This window comes from Topomyia yanbarensis, chromosome 1, assembly GCF_030247195.1.
Source record: "Topomyia yanbarensis strain Yona2022 chromosome 1, ASM3024719v1, whole genome shotgun sequence".
In the NCBI taxonomy this organism is placed as follows: Eukaryota; Metazoa; Arthropoda; class Insecta; order Diptera; family Culicidae; genus Topomyia; species Topomyia yanbarensis.
Window position 1 is genome coordinate 21,457,141 of NC_080670.1, and position 22,112 is coordinate 21,479,252.

Here is a 22,112-nt window from a genome sequence, read left to right on the forward strand (position 1 = left end):
GGCGGCAATCCAAGTGATGGGCGGTTTCCCTGTCCAAGAGATGGCGGGTGACACACTCACACACGAAGGCTTTGTAATCACCAATATCAACGCTTTAATCGTATGTAACTGTTATGCTTCCCAAGGTGGACACCAGAGCAGTACAATCGGATGCTGGACGCACCCACCGACTCGTTAGTCGGACGAACACCGGTTGTTATAGGAGGAGATTTTAACGCTTGGATCGTGGAGTGGGGTAGCAAGCCGATCAATAAAAGAGGTTACAGCTTGTTGGAAGCACTGGTGAAGCTGGATTTTAGGCTGTGCATCGAAGTTTCCGTCATCGACGTAACATTCTGCAGTTCCTCGCTGATGGGTAACATGAATTGCTCACTAGTGCAGGTACACAGGTAACGACTACAAGGCTATACCATTGCATTGGTCAATGGAACTGTATTGTAAGACGGAGGACTTTGACAAGGTTTAAAAAATGGCGTCACCCGAAAAGCAACGTCGCGAAATGATTTTGCGCAAGCACCTGGAAAATCCTCAACTCTCTCATCGAGGCATCGGAAAACAATTCGGATGCAGTCAACAGTTAGTCGTGTGATTAAACGTTACAACCAAACTCTGAGCATCGAACGGAAGGAGAAATGCGGTCAGAGGGGATGTTCTTGATTAGAATTACAAGCGTGTAGCAAAAGCTTTTAAGCGGAATCCCAATTGCTTCGGTTAGGGATGTGGCCAAAACGTTGAATCTGTCCAAGCTTTTCGCTCAGAGATCCAAGTACCAATAGGGACTGCACACGTACAAAGTATAGAAGGTTCCAAATCGTGACGAACGGCAAAATATCGTGACAAACGGTGGGAACGTCACGGGCCCGGAAACTGTACACTAGGCTGCCCAGAAAAATGATCAATTTTTGAAAACTTAATCAGCCCACCCCTGAGTGGATTCCTAGTCCTACCAGGAGTACTTTCACCAGATTTGAAGGAAATCGGACAAGTTTAACTACCGGACCTACGTGCCTGAAGTTTATATGGGATTTTTCAACAATTTACATGGAGAAAACCCACTACTACGTATTTTCGCCACTAGGTGGCACTGTATGCATCATATCATCACTGTAAGGGAAAATAAGTATGATAATTTAATTGTCTACAACTTTGTCAAAGACTGCTAGTCAATCCGGCTTTGTTAAAAGAAGTTATTAAACATTTAACGAATTGAGGTCTGAGTCAGTTTTGCATGGGGCCTAGCAGTGCATGGTTGTGTATCAGTACTCGAGTCCCTCGTTTAGAAGAATTGTAATAAATAATACGAGTTATGCTTTGATTAGAAAATTTTAGTTCCACCTGTGACCGCATAGAGGGCGCCAACACTAACTTTTTATAGAAGAGAGATAGAGTATCAAGATGTTCGCGAGAAATACTGCCTGCTCTATAACTTTGTAGAAGACACCAAATTTCTATCTCTCTCCGTTGAAAAGTTAGTGTTGGCGCCCTCTATGCGGTAATATGTGGAACTAAAATTTTCTAATCAAAACATGACGCGTATTATTTACTAAAATTCTTCTGAACATACCATTGAGCTAAACCTAATGATTATTTCCCAAAAATGTTTAGTTCGTACGAATCGAGTACTGATACGCAATCATGTACTGTTAGGCCCCATGCAAAACTGACTCAGACATCACTACGTTGAAAGTTTACCAATTCCTTTTAACAAAGCCGGATTGACTAGCAGTCTTCGACAAAGTTGTAGACAATTAAAACATCTTTCTTATTTTCACTTACAGTGATAATACGATGCATACAGTGCCACCCGGCGACGAAAATGCAAGCTAGTGGAGATTCTCCATGTAAATTGTTGAAAAATCCCATACAATATTCAGGCACGTTGGTCCAGTAGCTATACTTGTCCGATTTGCTTCAAATTGGGAGCAAGTACTCCTGGTGCGGCTAGGAATCGACTCAGGGATGGGCCGATAGGGGCCATGTTTTCCTGTCACTCTACTGTTCACCCTGAGCTGATGAAGCCACATTTTCTCATCATGGCTGATAAGGCTTGCGTCAAGACTGACTTCCGGCCTCTTCTGGGGCAACTGTTCTTCACCGCCCAGCACAAGTTTAATGTTCCGGAGGAAGCAAGGAAGCAGAGATTTCAAAAGTTTGCCAATAAATACATGATTTGGCAAGCGATCTGCTCATGTGACAAACGGAATGCGCCGTTCATGACTACCGGAACTGTAAACGGTGAGATCTACTTCAAGGAGTGTCTACAGAAGCGTCTGCTTCCTCTGTTGAAACAACACGCGAGCCCTACGATCTGCTTCGTGCCACTATTCAAATGGTGCCCTGGAGTGGTACGAAGCCAACGAGGTCACTTTCGCACCCATGGACATGAACTACGACAACACATCGGAACTAAGGCCCATTGAAAAATACTGGGCAATTATGAAGCAGGTACTACGGAAGCATCCCAAGGAGGTCAGATCTATGGAAGACCTGAAGAAAAAGTGGGTTTCTGTACAGAAGAAGCTGCAGCCAGATGATGTACAAAACCTAATGAGTGGAGTTAAGCGTAAGGTGTGAGCGTACGGTTATGGTATTGAAGTTGAATGAAATAAATGCGCCAAAAGCTTACTAATAGGTTATATTTTATTGTCTGAAAGTTTGAAAAGGATCGGTCCTCTGGGTAATTTTCTAGACATTTTCCGTGATAAAATTAGACGTGGGACACCCTTTATGGTGTAATTCCATTCAGTACAATATTTATTACTGCATATCACCGTTACAAATTAGGTTTTTATCTAATATCCATAGAAATTGAATCCAATAATCTTAAAAACAAGTCCAACAAAACATTCTATAGAGATCAAGTAAATACTGTGTCGTCTTTTCTTTCAACTAAAACAACACAATAGGACTCTATTGTACGCCTTAAAAGAGCACCCCTCAGTCGTCGGTACTTTCCACAAGTTTGTTCCATTCATTGTGCCGGTCTAACCGCGCCGGTATGTGTTGAAATATTCCTCGATTGTCTTTTCGATATTAGAAAGAATGCCGCCACTTGCACCAGACCATACGCCATACTTCTCTCTCATCAGATAGTCAGACAGAAATTGTTAGGGGTCGTGGGGAAGCCCCCCCCCCCAGACACACACACAGCGAGAAGCTGGTGGCTCTTTTCCGATTTTCTTTATGAGGTGACACACTCCAAAGGCTTGGCCCTCCCATCCTATTCAGAAGCGACAACATGAAAGAAATCGTAGGGATGAGAAAAAAAGCGCTGGAAGCAAAAGAAGTTGTGCTTGTTTGCTTTAGATTTCATTTTCCTTCCCTTGGGGGTGGGACAGTGAGTTCACTATTAGAAAGACTACTGAATGTAGTGCATTTTAGTTTACTTTAGTTGTTGGTTTGCTACTCGGTTTGCTATTTGTATGCTTTGGCATACCTAGTTCTTCGCAGCAAGGGAGAATAAATAGAAAACTTGCAAAATCGTTGAAGATGTACAACGTAACAGAAATCAGCCAAGTATCCGTTTTTCCATCAATATTAGCTCTATTATTATTGAACAGCTTTCATATACAGAGGAAAGAATCCTGCGTCATTGTTCCACCTGGTGTCCGCTGTATATGTAAAATAAATTCTACTCACGGTCTCTCACGAGTGTTAGACTATCCCATCATCGCTGTTGTCGCGTGTAATAATATTGAAATAAGGTTCTCCCCAAAAACAGCTTATCGTTTGTTGCAGAATTGTTGTACCCTGCAGCGAGGTTTCCCATACTTTATAAAGTATTTTTTCCATTCGCCTTGTCGGGTAATATGTTACCTGCCTGTTTTTCCCCTTTTTCTTAGACGAAGAAAATACGTTGTGCCAGTTATGCTTCCCTACCCATTCTAATTGGATAAGAAATTGAATTTCAAAGTTTTCCTTTACTTCCCCGCAAGAGGTTCCTGAAGGACAAATCAATATACATATACATTCGATAAGCTGAAACGAACGGTGGCCGCAGGTGAACGATGGCCACCAAGCATCTCACTGCTGCAGGAGAAACTCCGTTCACGAGCTGGCTGAAGTCAGAGGCGAATAATGGTATAGCCACTTGGAAATGCAAAGTTTTGCGAGAGTCTATCCGAGTAACTTTTATTGGCTGGGACTGATTACGTTCGGGCCAAGAAATCAAGCATTCTCGTTCGGTTGACAAACAAGAGTTTTGAAAGTTAAATCCAGAGTCTTGATTATTCTACGATTCGATCGGCTGGTTGGCAATAATACTGATCGAATTTGGTTACGGATGGGCGAAGATAACAAACACATGTCAGCTTTTATGCACGTTAGACGGGCGGAATTACTTATTGTATTTATTTTTTATATCAGAAGATAAAAATATTGGCTGGCGACATTTTTCACAGAAGTGCTTTCACGCTCTAATAACGTGTTACTCAAGCATTGATTTTCGTCAACTCTGTGCTTCTTTGCGGAGTTGGAGCTGAACAGAGGTGTCATTAAGTTGAAACGTCTCCCATTGATATTGAAGGTTGAACGATGACGTGTACGACATTAGGAAAAAAGCAGTCGTTTTTCAAACATGAAGAGTGAAATTGTGGGCCCCTATTATTCACTCGAATCAATACTCGGCGAAATGTCAATTGACAATAGGTTCATCTGGAGTGTTCATTTGTGTTTTCATTTTGCTAGCGTTGCCAATTTTATTTTGACTCCACCATCCAATGTGGATACGCCTCATCGCTTCTTAACACATGCTTTCAAGGGAGAGCCGCTATGTTTGAGTAAGCCGGGCAAACGAGTGGATCACAGGTTTGCTTGCTTCAGCGGCTTTGCGCTGCTTCGGTACCTACGCCTCGGTTATGCGGGTTCCTGAAAGGTATCGGATGGTTACCGGAAGTTTCCTAAAATATAATCTGGGAAACAAAAATGTTCTGGCAACGCTCCAGCTCCTTGTTGAATTCTAGAAAGCCTCTAGAAAGAGAACTGCGGAGACTCCATTTTGGATCGATTGGATTCGCGTTTAGCTGTCAAAAAACGAATCCAATTGAACATTGCCTATCCTTACAACATTGGACGTGTTGCCATACAATGCCGGGGCATACGTTGCCAAAAATGCTGTTTTTCTCTCAGCAGTTCTCTTACTAGAGTTTTTCTATTGAATTCTAACACTGTCGCCACCTGAGCATCAGCTTGACGCTACAAAATGAACTTTGTTTGCATCCCGCGAATGACACAACAATTGTTTCCTCAAGTACCGGATTACACTTCTTCGCATTTTGTATCGTATTTTGATATAAATCTTTTAATAGAACTAGAATTCTAATGCGCGGCGCTAGGTTATGTAGGCGCACTTCAATGTTATCGTCATCCATATATTCAGGATCTTGGTTTCAACGTTGTCATATTCGATGCCTTGTTGCATGTTGTTCTTCGCAATGAAATTTTCTTTTTAGGTGTTATTTATACACAGTTTCTCACGTGGTGTAATATATGTCATATCCTTGATATTAAAATCCGTTTTCACTTTTAGTAACAATTCAAAAGTACATGACTGTAGGTCAAAAAACAAAGTTAATCGAAATTATATTTTCTCGCTTTACATGTACTTTTATTTATTGTGACTGGTTAATTTAATCAATATAATACTGTTTGTGAAAATCTATTTGGTTTAATATTAATATATTAATTTCTGTTTATCTTCATTCTATATCGAACCGGAAAAGATAACACATAAACCTTTTCACAGCCCCCTAAGGGTCCGCGGACCCCACGTTGAGAATCACTGCTCCAGAGCAACAAGTTGACTTCTTTTGAAAATCAATTCAAGCTCTGAAGAAAAAAATAATATCGATTACCTGTAATATCGATCAACGATACCTGAAATCGAGATGCACTATAGTTCAGGTGTTCACATTCGTCTTGTTTGAATGTGTTGATTTGTTTGCTAATGAAATTTATCATGGCGTCCGGGACCGAGGCACGAAACATTAAAAAATCAACCAATCAAAATAAAGCTTTTGAGCAGGCATTGCATTTATCGCTTATATGAGTAAATGCGTCCGGATAGTTTGCTACTGCGACAATAAAAACTCACATTTTCACACGAAAAGTTATTGCCACTCACACAACTTCTCCGGATAAATACAACGTGTTATTTCTCCGGATAAATAAAACAGCCGGAGAATGAGTTTATCACGGTATCCTTTTTTCGCTTGCTGCATTCCTGTCGTTATTCCAAAACACGAAAAAACAAGTCTATCATACTTCTTTGCCGCTTTTCTTTGTAATTAAGTGTATTTTTTGAATTTGTGGAGACGGAGAATTTTGCGACTCATCTTATCTCGGAAAAGTCGGACATCGGATAAGCTTCTTTTCGCGTGAGTGAGAGAGAATTACAAAGCCTGCTTTTAAGTGATGAAAATAAGCATGGCGTCCGGGACCGAAAAAGATAAATCTTTACATCATTAACCAATAAGAATGAAGCAAGGAATCACGTGATTTTGTTTTTTCCTTCATGTCTTCTTGTTCGCTCGAAAAGCGCACGCACACATAGCAAAAAATGTGGATATCTGTATTTCTCGATTTGAAATTTTAAGCAACTAGCTTACTTACTATGCCTACGTTGTGCTCGCTTTGAATAAGGGACCATTCATAAATTATGTAACACTTTTAAGGGGAGGGTGTACGATAAAATGTGACATATTGTGTAATAGAGGGAAGAGGTAGTAAGCTAGAATATAATGTAACAGGTTTCTACTGAACAAAAATATTTTTTTTTAAATAATTTGTTTCGTATTAGTGGAAGGGGATAAAACGAAATTTGTGACAATTTGTTATATGGGGGGAGGTGGAGTCAACTTTGGGCAATTTTTGCGTGACGTGATTTATGAATGGTCCCTAAGTCAAAAATCTCGCATCAATAGACAGTTTTAAAAGTCCAAATTTTAGTGATAAAGAATTTTTTTGTCAGCGTAGCCATCAATTATTGAAATCTAAGCCATTTTAAATAGCAGAGAAGCATGTAAAAATCATTATTTTAAATCATCCAATCTTAATTTTTGTTTACTTACCCTAAAATTAGAATTTATTACACATGTGACAAGCAAGCGAAAAAATAGGAAAATATCATCGGCTGTTATTATCATTATTTTTGATTGGTGAGACCACTATTTCCCAGATTTAACGAGTATCTCGAAATTCGAAAATACTCGTCGAATTCTCCGACAGCATTAAAAATTTAGCGAATGCAAATAGTATTATTATAGGATACCTTTCCCAGATTTTTCAAACTTTTTTGTATGGTTGTGTCAGATTTTGACTTGAAAAAATTGGCAACTCTGTTTGGAACGTGCCTGTCATTAACGTACACGCATACGAAAAACTACCTAAACTTGAGTTCTTTTGACTCAATCTCGGGGTATCGTGTAATAAGGTATAATTAGGTAAACCATGATGTTTCCATTTAACCACTGCAAAATACATTCAACTCATTGATCGGTTTTTTGTACTCAACCTCTAGCAAAATATACTTAAATTCACATAATTTTGAGTATACCTTAAACAACTCAAAAGTACCTAATTCCATGGAAGACCTCAACTGAATACTCAGCGGTTTTGTTTTTGACAACATTGAAAAATGCAAAAGCGACGCAAAACTCAAAAGTACCTAAATTTGAGTTAAAAGAAATTGTTCTTTAGGTTGTTTTATTTCTACATCAGAACGTTGAATAAAATTATTAAAGCAATTATGCACCACAATGTTATCAATCGTGATGATCAATGGGAACCTATCAGAATGAAATAACAAGATTACAGAAAGCAATAGGGATCTTTAATTTGAGAAAATTGTGTCAGTTTTTCATATGTATTGATAGCGGGTGTCCTTACGAGTACACTCATATCATTCTTAAACCTTAAAAATTCTTGTCTGATTTTTAATTTTAAAAAAACCAAATTAAATTCAACCAACAAACTGACAGTTGTCCTACTAAATGACGTATCTGCAAATATCTCGTTCGCCTCATTGTTAACCGGGACACCACCCCACACTGCATGATCTGGTACCCTTGCAATCCGCTAGCAGCCTGCCATCCCGAGTTTCATATGCAAACTATGGTAGGTCTGATAAGGCAACCTATAGAGTCGTGCGAGTTGCATGGGTTTGGATGTGTTACTGCCCTAAAAGGAAACAAACTAAAAAATATTTTTTTCCCATAGTTTCGGGCCTAAAAATCGAAAGCGGACTGAGATATTAACTCACGGTACTATTCTGCATCAGGATATGCCTTAACCAGTGATGCCACATTGAAATCTGTGTTTCCGCCAAAACAAAATCTTTTTTGTCATCTGTGATGACTAAAAGAGGAAAAAAATCTGTGATAAATTTCCAAAAAATCTGTGAAAAATCACAATGTTTCAAAAAATCTGTGAAATTTTTATCAAAATGCCAAAAATCTGTCATCTGTGAAAAAGAATCTGTGATCACAAATTGAGAAAAAAAATCTGTGACATTACAGAAAAATCTGTGAATATGGTAACCCTTGCCTTAACCCTTAAAGGCGCAAAGCAATTTTTTTTCTGAAAATTGTCTAACAGTTTTATTGCGTTACTATGATATTTTTGAGATGGTTTTCGCAATGTTGTTTTAAAACAACATTGCGCATTTAAGGGTTAGCCAGCACACCTCTAAAGATCCCTAGTGTCATAACACACTGTATAATAAATTTAGTCTCGTTAGTAGATAAAAAAAAACAGAAAATTATAACAAGTTGCAGAGCGAGATATAGTTTTGCAAGCTTTTTGTTATGTGTTTCTAATCGGGAAATCATCACTATTAATATGACCGAAAGCTGATATCTGGTAAAACAAAGGTCGAGATTCTAATGATATTCTCATTGGCAATAGAATTAATTTGTAGTTGCTGTTCTATAGCTGTCAAGTAGTCTTACTGCACCTGGATGGAGAACAGAATGGTCCGAATCCGGATAAAGAAATTCGTTGCGGGAAGATTTCCGTGAATGAAACCTCCTAGTATCATCTTTAGTACGCTCGGAAGCTCAATTCGAAAAGAAACGAAAGCTAACTTTGAGAGAACGGTATTCTATCCCAATCAGAATGAAATAACAAGATTATAACAGAACACAATTTTTGTAACCTATTGTGTTATAAATTAGGTCTCGTTAGTAGTTAAAATAACAGAAATTTATAACACGTAGCAATGCGAGATATAGTTTTGAAATATTTCTGTTATGTGTTTCTGATCGGGATGTGATCCAAAAATTGCTTTGGGTGTGTCGCTTATTCCGAGGCATTCTTGGGTCATAGAAACAATTGCCTCCACTATATGGCTCGGGTCAAGGCGACTCCAATAGACTCAGAATTGATCTCGTTCATCAGAAATTGTTCTGATTTCTGTATTAGCCGGGAAGTGGGTATCAATGCGGCTCGAGAGATTTGAGACGACCGCGTTTCGATTATTTACTGCCTCACATAACTTTCTGTATCCGAAATGGGAACAGTGGAATCGGATAGCTGAAGAAAAGTGATGGCCGCGACATGCAATTCTTTCAATCCCACTGACAGCAGAGTCGCATGACTTGCAACTTGAACCAATGATCAACTGCGCCAATTTGAAATGTGGGAAACACTTTCCACTACTCTAGTGCAGATGGCGATGCGAGCGCATAAATTGTTTCTCTCAAAGTGAAATTTGACAGCATGCTTATTGGCCCTTTTCAAAAAACAGATTTGCAGCAGACCTGAGCAGGTCATTTGTATCAAGAGGGCTGGACAGTAGGCAGGCAATGGTGATTGTTGAAGATTTCTCGATAACTAATTCGTTGAGCTAAGTCGAATTGAGAATTGAGGGCACTGACTGGACATTGAAACTTGAATTATCACATGACTACTTTTCAGTGTGCTGAGTATTATTCGTGTAATCTTTGTGAATCCAATTACGGAACTTCTCATCATTTAATTAGCGCGGTAAAGAGCTAAGGGCTTTATCAGTAGGGTTCATTAATACATCGGGAGTGAAGAATTCAAGCTGTTTACTGTTTCGTGTTGTGATTGTATTGCAGTGTCACTAACCCCCCCCCCCCTTTCTTTCACCACCGTTCCTTTTCCTATCAGGAAAACTAAGAGACGACATAGCAAAGCAAAAATCTCCGAATAACGTAAGGAAAGCGCCAAAATTTTCTAATTATTGACTTTTAGGTTTCTACTCCAGATTGTCACTCATTTTTATACACTTTGCACACAGTAAGTAGAAGCAACGAGATTAAACTTTTGCAAAGTAGATTAAGCGACGCATGGTTAAATTTGGTTAACCTACAATTTACTTTACAAATAAAAATAAATGAATGAATAATCGAATATTATTACTTTTGACTATCCTGGGCGCACTGCTTTCCGCTTCTTGTATTAATTTTTCTTTCCTGACAATGAGCAATGGTCAGATTTACCCTGTACCGCTGGCTGATCATTCCGTCTGCCTTCACCCTCATTTGTTTTTGTGTTCCTCATCGTCGTCACTAGAGCTTCGATTTTCGCTGTTACATGTTTGATGCTTTTTGTCTTTTCGATTGACTCTAGTATATCCGTCCCAGAATCATTTTGTGTATCCCAAAATCCGCAAAATTATCCGATTTTGTAGTTAAAAGATATTCTCATATAAATTTATGTGTTGCCCCTCGTTCCCGCGCACACTTAGAATAGGAGATTTTCAAAAATTCTGTTGATCTTTAAATTTGAATAGCTTCGTCCAGTGACGTCCAATCAATAAGCAACCTTCAACAAAAGTGATTGTTATAGAATAAGCTAAGTGACATTAAAATTTTATGTATACAGAGTTACCGTGGGATTTTTTTTATTGAATTTTGAGTTTTTATTTCCGATTTTTCATAAATATTTATGAAACTTCAAAAACTCTTGTGATTTACCGGTGGTCAAAAAAGTCAAAATTGTTGCCGGTATAATGTACATAGTTGGTACCTTGAGATGATCTGCCCGTTGAGGATGCCAGCGAAAAAGTTTCTCCAAGTGTGACGAATTTCATTTCTCCATACTTCGACTTAAATCTTTTAATATAATCCGTGCTAGTGCGAGATGCCAGATCGTGTAGGAGAATTTCCATCAGATCGATATCCATATAATTTTGACGTTTTCATATTCGATGTCGTGTTGCATTTTGTTCTTTGTTACGAAACTTTCTGACTCGGCTAAGGAGTTGAACGTTATTAGTAACTTGTCTCGCATGATGCAGCTGTATGTGTGCAACTTCTGTAAGAACAAGTTCCATTTTCACCTTGATCAACTGTTTCACCTCATGCACTGAAAGTCTAAGACGGATCTGCGAAAAGTCAATCGCGATTATGTTTTCTCGTAATGAAATTTATGTTGTGGTGTAATCATTTCACTCGCAGTTGGGGCTGCGTTTTACTGTTTTTACATGTTACACGCACACGTTAAAACAGGGCGGTGCAGGTAGTATTTTTGGTTCTCCAACTAAATAGAAGCAAGAATGGAATAATTCTGATATTGAACCTTTAGAAGTTCGACAATGCCAGATTATTGTTATGTTAGTAGCATTGAAAAATACAACGTTCATGGATGAATAGAAATTCCAAACCTACATAGCGCACTAACATCACAGACTAACAGACATAACACTATGAGGGAATTCCCTCAAAAACATCGATCCGACCATTTTCCCAGAACACTAGCTCCACCTTTTATTCACGGTCCCAAACACTCATTTACTAGTGGGTCACCCCTCAGGTTTGGGAGCAATTTTTCACTAGTGGTCTATCCCCCATATGCTTGTTCATATGTCAGTGGCGCCATAATTTCAAATGTGGTCACAGTCCCAACTACAAATATATTTAAAATGACCGTTAAAGCAGGCGAAGCTTTGATTTTAAGTGTTATGTCTGTTAGTCTGTGCTAACATGTTAACAAATCGAAACAATGTACAAAACAAAGTCACTTTGTTCCTAACAATCAGGACCATTGCATTTTTACCACTCCCCAGTCGCCCCCTGGAGAAAAATCAAACTGGAAGATATCCGCCGTTCATGTCGTTCGACAAGTTCTGCTCGTACGGAAACGCTTCCATAAATATATAGCAAAACGCCATCACAACAAAAAGAAAGAATTCATATGTTTTCGCATCATTAGCCCTCAATAATAAATGTGTACGTAAATGTATAATGGAATGGCGTCCCGAAAATAAAGAAAAGTAAAAAAAAACATTGGGAACTGAACAGCTACCAGGCCGACGGGCGATTGAAATGGCAGAGAAAGGGCTCCGAGTAAGGTTCTGAGCGCGCAGTGGATTGTTCAATACGTTAGGTACTCGAGGCAGAGCGTTTATATTCTAAATCTATTTTTATTTCAGTTGGTTGGCGGTTGCATGAGAACAATCTGTTTTTGGGTGAACTGTGTGCGAGGGAAGAGGAAAAGCTTCGCCTTGGACCAAAATGGTACTCAATGTGCATTCATGTGCGCTGCTGATGTAAAGCTCTCTGGGGTGGAAAAACCAATAATATGCAAATCATTTAAGTTACTTTTCGATTTACTGGTTTCGGGTCGCATTCGAAATGGTTCTGATGGAAAATTCCAGGCAGGGTAATTTTCGACTCCGGTTGCTTGCCACGTTCTGGTTTCGGTTGATTACTGGCGTGAAAATGTATTACTTCAAAGAATCGACTTTTAATCTCATCATGCAACGTCAAGGTAAACTTCCGTATGGAATGGAGAATAAATCTTGAGCGTTTTTTCAAAACGTCATATCTGCAATGAATTACTCTGTTTACTTTCTCTTTCGATTTTTACGGCGTCACTATAACACTTTTCACTTATTTTACATTACAGATCGAAAGGCGGTGGTTTTAACTAGCATATTATGCAAAGAGTTGAGGGATAAATGTAAAAGTGAACGAATTATTAACAGACCAGAAAGTAAACAAAGAGAGTAACTCATTGCAGATATATCGTTTTGAAAAAACGCTCAAGAAATACACTCAAAACATACTGATTAAAGTTTTGAGCTCTAGAGGAAAAACAATGTTATGAAGCGGCAAATAACCATTTTAAAAATTTAACGATTATTCGCGACACGCTCGCGGAACGAATTCCGCATCCAATTGACCTAATTCTCGGCTAATCTCACAGTTCTAGCAAACTCGGATACTCCAACCCATTTTTTGTGTGTTGTTGCATTATTTCAGATTAAGCAACATTCATGACTCCCACCGTGGCGGCAGCGGTATCGGCAGCAACGGCAATCACAATGCAAATCAATCTTGGCACAGTTGGCTGCGGAACAATCTCAATTCGATCGGCAGTGGCAAGGATCGACCGATGGGGGTGCCGAGGCCACCGGGATTAGCAGAACTAGACAACGGTGCTGTCAGCGGGAGCTTAGCGGACGGTGATGGCAGTGGATATGGGAACCCACCGCGATTCAGCTCCAGGTGGGACGAATGTTCTGCGCTGGAGGAAAGGCCTACCGATATCACCACCGGCGATGAATATGGGAATTTCGATTTTCAGGTGAGTTGTTGTTGGTTAGCCGTGATGAAATTTGTCAGTCTTTTATCGAAAAAAACACTATTTTAAGTTTTCTTTCCTTACGCCCGGTGTATTGAGACATAATCGCGAAAGCTGACCCAATACCACGTAGGTACTGCGTCGGGAAATCTCTATGTCAATAATAGAAAGCGAAAACGATTTCAGCTGGAGACGCACGGTATGTTGTTCAAACTACACGGACCACATCACTTCATCAAAGCAAGCTGTCTTTTAAATCATTTATAATTCACACTTTATTGCCAACAACGTAATTGCAAAGTCCGTCTCCCTATTGGACTGACCCTCTTCAATGTATCCGCTATTAAACGATAAAAATATCCAACTCATTCTCCGGTCATCTTTTACGACATCGAAAGAGCATTAGTTGTCAATTCTTTCTGGCCGAAGAAACACCACATCTTCGCTGTTACCAACCGCAAAGCCACACACTGGAAGTGAACGCAACAAAGACGATTGAAAGAAAAAGGGCGAAACCCTAGACTCTGACTAGACCAATGATTTGACCTATTACAAGAAGCTTTCTCATTGTCGGCAATATCGGCATTGTCATCGATGGAATACGGGTTCCATTCCTTGAGTAGGAGGGGGTGTAACACAAGCTTCGGCCCGCTAGAACCGACGGCGGTGGGGGTACCTTTTTGTTCTACCATTTGCCAGTTTTCTGCGATTGTTTGGAAAACTGTTGGTTGTTTTTCGACCCAAGGGTTGAAATGTGGATTGTGGTTAGTGGAAAAATATTATGAATGCTATCTTGCAGCAGAAGGGGGGAGTTTTATATTTACGGGCATATATGAATATTTTTCCATAGCGCTTGAAATTTACATACTGGTGCACTTCTACAGATACGTATATGAATGGTGCCGATGTGGATGGCAAGCTTGTCGGATTGTTCAGCAGGGTTATCGAACAAACAACGGACCGTTGGGGAAATTTGAATTTTACAATGTTATCGTTGTTTTTCTTATATTTAGATTTTATCTTTATTAGTGGTATAGCAATGCTTCTACATTCAAGAATACTCCTGAAACTCGACTCAGCTTAACTTGAGGGTCCAGTTTCATACACCATTCAGCTCAGTTCGAAGATAATGCACAAATGTCTGTATGTAATGTCGAGAGGAATCTCCATAAGTTTCCACAACCTCCTAGCTTGTGGTAGAGTCAGATTCTTATTGACAAACTCTAAATCTCGTTCAACGGATTCGAAGATACTACCAAAGACAAATAAATATCTCTCATTCAGCCAGATTTTTAAATTATTGAAGTGTTTGCACTCACATTTTGGAAATTTGGACATATTTTCCCAAATTTATTAAAAATCTATTGATAAATTTTGATGACTTTGAGGTCGCTGTTAAGTTACAGATTTTGCCAGACATTTTTAGTTGATCTGCCAGATATTCTTTGAAAAATTGTGGCAACCCTGGGTGTAGTGCGAAAAAAGAGACCGACTGACTACACCCAAGTTTGAATGACTATTGCACCGACTACACCGGTGTAGTGCACTGTCAAAAAAGAAAACGACATTCTGATGCTTATGAAGACTGCAAATCATCGAAATGCGCATATCTTTCGATACAAATTCTGGGATGGGATTCTATTGGAAAAACACTACACCGCGGATACGTCAAAAAATCCGAAAACAAATGTTCGTCTTAGGGCCGATTTCTTCACCCTCGCTTCGCGCTTAAGCCAAGTTAAAACGTACTGGTGAACCTGGTTTAAAAATTAAGCGAGGGTGAATAAATCGACCCTTAATGTTACTGTCATTTTGATGCACCCCGTACGCGTTATAAATGATTCAGAGTTTATGATTTGGGATGGAAATCGGTGTCATACGGCAGAGTGATGATTTGTCATAAGATCTGTCACGGTAGACACCCGAAAATATTACGTAATTACGTTTCGGATACCATCACGCAAGTTTTATGCGCCAAAGTGTCTCAGCCTTTTAATACTTTATGATCAGAGGTGTTCGCAGGTCGATGCGATGTACTGTTGGAAACTGTGAGTGTGGTATTAAATCCCAGACATTATATTCCTTGGGCTTGCATATATTGACGGCAAGCATCGTTATTTTTACGAAATTATTGGACTGCAGTATATTGTTAAGTAGATTGCGGTTCGTGCCGCGTAGCATATTTTGTTAAATCAGACGAAATGATGACTGTAGACATCGGTCCTCGGAAGGAGGGGAAATTTTTCGCAAGTTTGTCTCAACGCGTGAGATGTGTCCTTTATTTTGTGTAATTAATTTAATCAGCAGGTAAAAGGACAATACAGCCATGAATTCAATGCAATTGTTAGTCTGCTGTTCTGGGTTTTCCACAAAGCCAATGTTGTATCAAGATATCCTGAAAACAGTACAAATACAAACATTAGAATCAGAAAAAGAACGGTTTGCACAACAAATGGATTTTAGCGGTTACAAAACTCGAATCGGTCTGATAATCAAATTTTACAATTTACTGCTATTTAACTCTCACATAACGATTTCAGCCTTGGATTGCCTTGGTTTTTGATCGGGAACCTGTATTTTGCAGTACTGATCGGAGTGGATCTGAGAAATTTTTTTTCGTTAACTCGGTTATGGTTGTTTTTTTGCCTAGATACCTTTTAGTTATTTTTTCCTTGGATACTTTACATCATTAGAAAAATAAGTGCTCGTGTTTTCATGTCAGCGAAACGTCATGGTAGGGTTTGACATTTCGAGGGACCGTGAGTTACTTATTGGCGAATCCACAATGAACCAAAAAATTAACGTTAGAGGCAAGGCCCTGATACTACTCTCGCCAAGCTAGCTCCCTATATAACCGACTCTATCCTATTTGGCATAATGCTATTTGGCATAATGCCATCTGGCCTAATGCCATTTGGCATAACGATCATTTGGCATAAAGGTGATTTGGCATAATGGTTATTAAGCATAATGACCAGTTGACATAACCCCATTTGGCATTCTGCCTTATAGTATAATGCCATTCAGCATAATGAACATTTCGCAATAAAAAAAAACATTTGACATAATGATCATTTGACATAATTTATGTACAGAAGTAAGTTTAGATGACCAGCAGTCAGTCGCAGAGAATAAGAATTTTGAAAGTCTTCTGGTACAATCAAGCATGTAGCCAGAAAAAGGTTTCGAGAGGAGCTCAAGAGTTCCGCAGTTATGCGGTCTTTCTTATGCGGATCCATGTTTCGAAATAGGGGAAGTGGGGGCAAGTCCGACACTGTGGGTAAGCCCGACACCCCATGACTTTTCCTAGAAACTAGCTTTGAAATAATCTCAAAATGATAATGAACCTTTAAATTACTATTTTGGGCACTTCGAGACACATTTGGTACATAGTGATGTGTCAAATATCGAACAATAAACAAAACAAACACAACCGGTGATTCGCGTACAGGTAGATATTACTTTTCGCTCGTTGATGTTAAGGTTTTAAGAGCACTAAAAATACCGGAAACAGGATTATTTAAGTTTTTTAGCCTTATCTACACTTCAAATTATTAACTGTATTCAATAAGAGGTAAGTTAGACCAATACAGTATTAATTATTATGATTTTGAAAAATTGTGCGTTGTTGGGGTGAGACCGACACTTCTAATGTGAGGTAAGTCCGACACCCTCTTTGCATAAGTGATTAGGATTCTGTAATTGACTAAGTAGACTAACGCAGCTACGAATTATAATAATAATAATATAAAATTGATAAATATAAAATTATAAGTGTATATATTTATGTTTTATAGATGCCTCGAAACTACAAAAGGAAGACCTGTCGTAGGAGCTGGAGCAAAGAACAGTTGAATCTTGCGAAAGATGCTGTCAGTGAAGGTGTTTCCATAAAATGTGCGGCAAAATCGTTTGGTATTCCAAGAATCACACTATTGGATCACGTCCGTGGCAAGGTGACGAAATCAAAACTCGGACCAAAAGAAACCGTCTTTACGGCAGATCAGGAAAATGAATTGATACATCATTTGCATGACTTGGAGAGTCGATTCTATGGAATTACAAAAGACGACGTTCGTCAACTAGCCTTCGAACTTGCTGAAAGAAACGGGATACAACATCCATTCAACAAGCAAAAAAGAAGAGCTGGACGCGATTGGCTGTACCGATTTATGAAACGTAATCCGAAACTAACATTTCGGAAGGCAGAAGCAACGTCCGCCGCAAGAGCCAGGGCGTTTAACAAAGTGTCCTTAGATTCCTTCTTCGATATGTACACAAATCTTCTAGAGACAATGAAATTTCCTCCGACACGCATCTATAATGCTGATGAAACAGCTATTTCAACGGTTTGTAACATGTGGGTGTGTGCGTTACTTTGTGCGTATATATGTATGTAGGCAAGTTTGTGTGAATGCGTGGGTGTGTCGATGAGCAGAATTAGTAGATTAGCGTTCTAACGTTTTTCACTTTCTGATTTTAGGTTCCCCCCAGTAAGAAGAAAATTGCGGCCCTCAGAGGTAAAAAACAGGTTGGAATGATTTCGTCGGCAGAACGAGGAGAGACAACCACTATCGTTATGAGTATGTCAGCGAGCGGACATTACCTTCCGCCTTTCGTCATATTTCCCAGAACTCGAATGCATGATTCTCTCAAACATGGAGCGCCACCGGGAACAAAGTTCGCCTGTAATCCCTCAGGGTACATGACCATCGAAGTATTCAAAAATTGGTTTGATCATTTCCTCGAGCACGTCCATTCTTCAGAAACTGATCCTGTGCTGCTTTTGGTGGATGGTCATTCGTCTCACACCAAAAATTTAGCGGTTACTGAGAAAGCTCGTAAAAATCATGTGACGATTCTTGTGCTTCCGCCGCACTGTAGCAACAAGTTACAACCGCTAGATGTCTCGTTTATGTCTCCATTTAAGGCACATTATTCAAGCGCTGCCGAAATTTTCCTGAGATCTAAACCAGGGCACGTCATAAGCCAATATGACATTATGCAACTTATGGGTACTGCTTTTGGAAAAGCGGCTACAATACCGATCGCAGCTAACGGTTTCAGGAAATGTGGACTGTGGCCATGTGACCGTACAGTTTTTGACGAAAATTCTTTTGCACCATCATTGGTCACTGATCAATTCTTGCCAATAATAGAGCCGGCAGCAACTCCAACCAAGAACGATAAAACTTTTGAAGCAGATATCATCAAGAAAGGGGAAGACGAGCAGTCCTCTGTGAATTCGTTCCTAATTTCACCGGAGAAAATTTTACCATTGCCAAAAATGGTTAGCCCACGCGTTACTAAGAAAAAACGTCAAGCAGGAAAGGCCGCTGAAATAACATCTGCTAAGTATTGCCAAAGTTTGATTGATGCTCAAGCCGCTAAAGACATTTTGTTAATCAAAAAAGGACGCAGAGTTATAACAAAGAGATCCAAACGACCAAAATTAAAAGAAAATTGCATGGAAGATTCTTTGTGTGATCGATGTGGATGCTGCTTTTCCGATTCTTCGAACGGAAGAGGATGGAGAATGTGTACTACATGCAAGAAGTGGATTCACACGCAATGTTATCAAACTTTTGATACGGTTTGTATTTCTTGCAAATAGATACACAAATGAACCGCTATCAATGTAATACAAGAACAAAAGTAATCTCAAATAAAAAATTTAAACAAAATGGCCAACAGAATCTATCCTTTCTACTTTATAGATTTCCTAAATATCAGGATATATATAACTATACACGCCATTTTAGTTTCGTTTCTTATCAACCATATTGATACCATGTAGTTTATACTGATCTGTGACCCCTCAAAACCTCAGAAATGATCAAACTCTTATCATGTTCACCAATGACGGAGAATTGCATATTGCGTTTATACTTCGTATTCATCAATCCATACTCGACATCCGGAACCATCAAAAATGTTTCGTATCCATCAATAACATCAGCGATTTCAAGAACTGCTGAAAAAAGCTGATACTGCCTAAAGCACGTTTCAAGTCCTTTTTGTTTAATCTGGTCCTGCAGTACGAATCTTGAAGTCTTGAATACTGATAATGTTTTGTCCAATCTGAATTCTGGTCACTTTCAGTGGTACTTCCGGAATCGTCAGAAGTGTCCAATGACATTGTCACGCCAGTGATTGGGGCCTATCGAATCAAACAGTATGATAGTTATTTTAAATGGGTCATCTCAGAACCGATGCAGATGGAATTCCATGAGCGAACGCGCATTTAAACCCTTACTTTCAGAAACGGAACTCCAATAGACCCTAATCTCATGCAAAATCTATGGAGATAATTCACCATTCATTTGAGTCTAAGATTGCGCAAGTTTATTCATTCATCACCCTAAATAAACCAAATCAGAAGGAGTGTCGGTCTTACCCGCACAGCTTTAAATGGGCTTGATTTTTCACATTTTTTACAACGAACATTTGGTTATAAAAATAGCACTTTTTTATACTATAAATGCACATGGCTCATAGAAAAACATCTAAACTGAGATTTGGAATGGGATATCCATTAATTTAAGCTCTATAATACTCAAAAACAGTCATAATGCTTAAGGTGTCGGACTTGCCCCCAGTTCCCCTATGTCTATACCATCATTTGTAGCTAGCTGTTTGAATGCACCAAATCTTTTACTCCGGAACTGTATTAGGTATTCTGGGAAGACAGTACTGTGAGCTGTGTCCTGATTATATTTTGATTCCGTGCTGCATTTAAAGGTGCAGGTTCCAACAAAATAAATAAAAAATATGCCTAATGAATTCATGCAGATGAAAATTATTATGCAAAATTATGCCCGGTGTTGCTAAAAGAACGACTATCCAAGCATGTGCAAATTCATTTACTCATGCGGCAGCTGCTAACTGTTAATCACAATGTCCAAGTCTCAGTCTACTTTCCACTTCTGCCCAAGTCAGACGTACAATCGAACCAAGTGAACATCAACTAGCAACCTCTTGATCTGGTGTACATTTTCTCGAGAACAAAGGAAACTTTTAATATATTCTTGCCATCATGAGTAAAGTTGACGAAAAATCTCTGCTCCGACCCAATACAGCGGACGTTGACTTTAAATTCTGTTCAGTAAGATTGAGTTTTCGTGAAGTGGAATACCTGCTGAAGGTGAAGATGCAGCTTAAGCTCAAGGAGGTTATGTATCTACAGTATCATCATCTTCGCAATGTGGTACTCATATCATTCAACACGTTAGCCCAAGCCGAACGTTTCGTTTTACAGAACAACTTGAAGCACGTGGCTCAAAGTGATAAAGTTGGAATTAAGATTCCCGTGTATATAGAAAAAGACTATGTAGATGTAAAGCTACATGAGCTATCACCACGTACCCCTCCTGATCTAATCGCAAAATACATGTCGCAATACGGAGAAGTAGAATCCGTTACACGTGATACGTGGAGAAATTTCTTCCCGGGTACACCCAACGGTGTTCTTGTGGTGAGGATGCGGATCGAAAGACCTATCCCCTCCCACTTGACTATAAAACTCAAAACCCACGAAGCTACTATTAATCAAACTACGTTATGCACCCATGAGGGGCAAACTCCTACGTGTAAGTATTGTAATCAGACAGCGCACCACGGACAACCTTGCGCGGAAGATACAGAGGAGAATGCATCTCTACCGATTTCCAACGAATCCACGGCAAACCAACCCAAAAAAGAGTTTTCAACACCAATACCTGAACCACAAACGGTTGCCAAATTTGTGGCAGCTGTTCAGTCCATATTGACAACTGCCAAAGCAGCATCCAGCACCCCAAAAACCACTGTAAGCAATATCGGTGAAGAAGATAAAAACAATGACGACGGATTTACATTGGTCACCCGTAAGTGCAAGAAGCAGGAGAGAACATCTGGTCGCGGGCATCAAGGCACTTTTAACGATGATGACCTTGATGTGGAGGACAGGAGAGAATTAAATGGTCCCCATGATGCAGTAGGCGAGCCGCGAAAGAAGGTCTCTGCTCGCAATAAAAAGTTGCGCGCACGAGATCCAACGGACAATCAATAATATTTGTTTATATTTTTATTCATTACATATTGTAAACACATAAAAGATCCACGGCTCCGTTAAGCTACCGCTCTGAGCCGTGTCAAATAAACGAAATAAAAAAAAATGTCCAAGTCCAAGTGTGCTCATTGATTACCCTGACGAACATGTCAAGGGAAAGGCATTGAAAAGACAGTGGGTCACTAGATGCATGAACTGCGAACGAACGAGGACGCAGCCGGAAAGAGAAGAATGTTAGTCCGACACTTGTTAATACTAGAGTCCGTATATACGACTGCGCATTCCTTAAGTATTACGGGAGGAACAAGATTGTTAGTAGGGATAGGTATTCGATTAAAAATTGTGGTGGAATGGAATTCGTGCGCGATTCAACATTTAAGGAGTCTCTGGCTGTCTTGCCACCAGGATGCTCATTAGATGCTTAACAATACGCAGGGAAATGTCTAGCAATATAGGGGAACCCGGGGCTATTCGGACCTACTTAAGCAAATCGTCCCTTTAGGTGGATAGATGT

At 39.5% G+C, this 22,112-nt stretch overlaps 1 protein-coding gene across 3 annotated transcripts in view; it reads left to right on the top strand.

The window, feature by feature from the left end:
- The window catches only part of LOC131677066 (alpha-mannosidase 2), a 217,211-nt gene that overhangs the window by 169,296 nt on the left and 25,803 nt on the right, over positions 1–22,112 (top strand). For all 3 annotated transcript variants that reach the window (XM_058956617.1, XM_058956619.1, XM_058956618.1), the window contains one exon: positions 13,227–13,551. In XM_058956617.1, the coding sequence (XP_058812600.1) occupies positions 13,227–13,551 (325 nt within the window). The remainder of the gene's footprint in view (positions 1–13,226; positions 13,552–22,112) is intronic.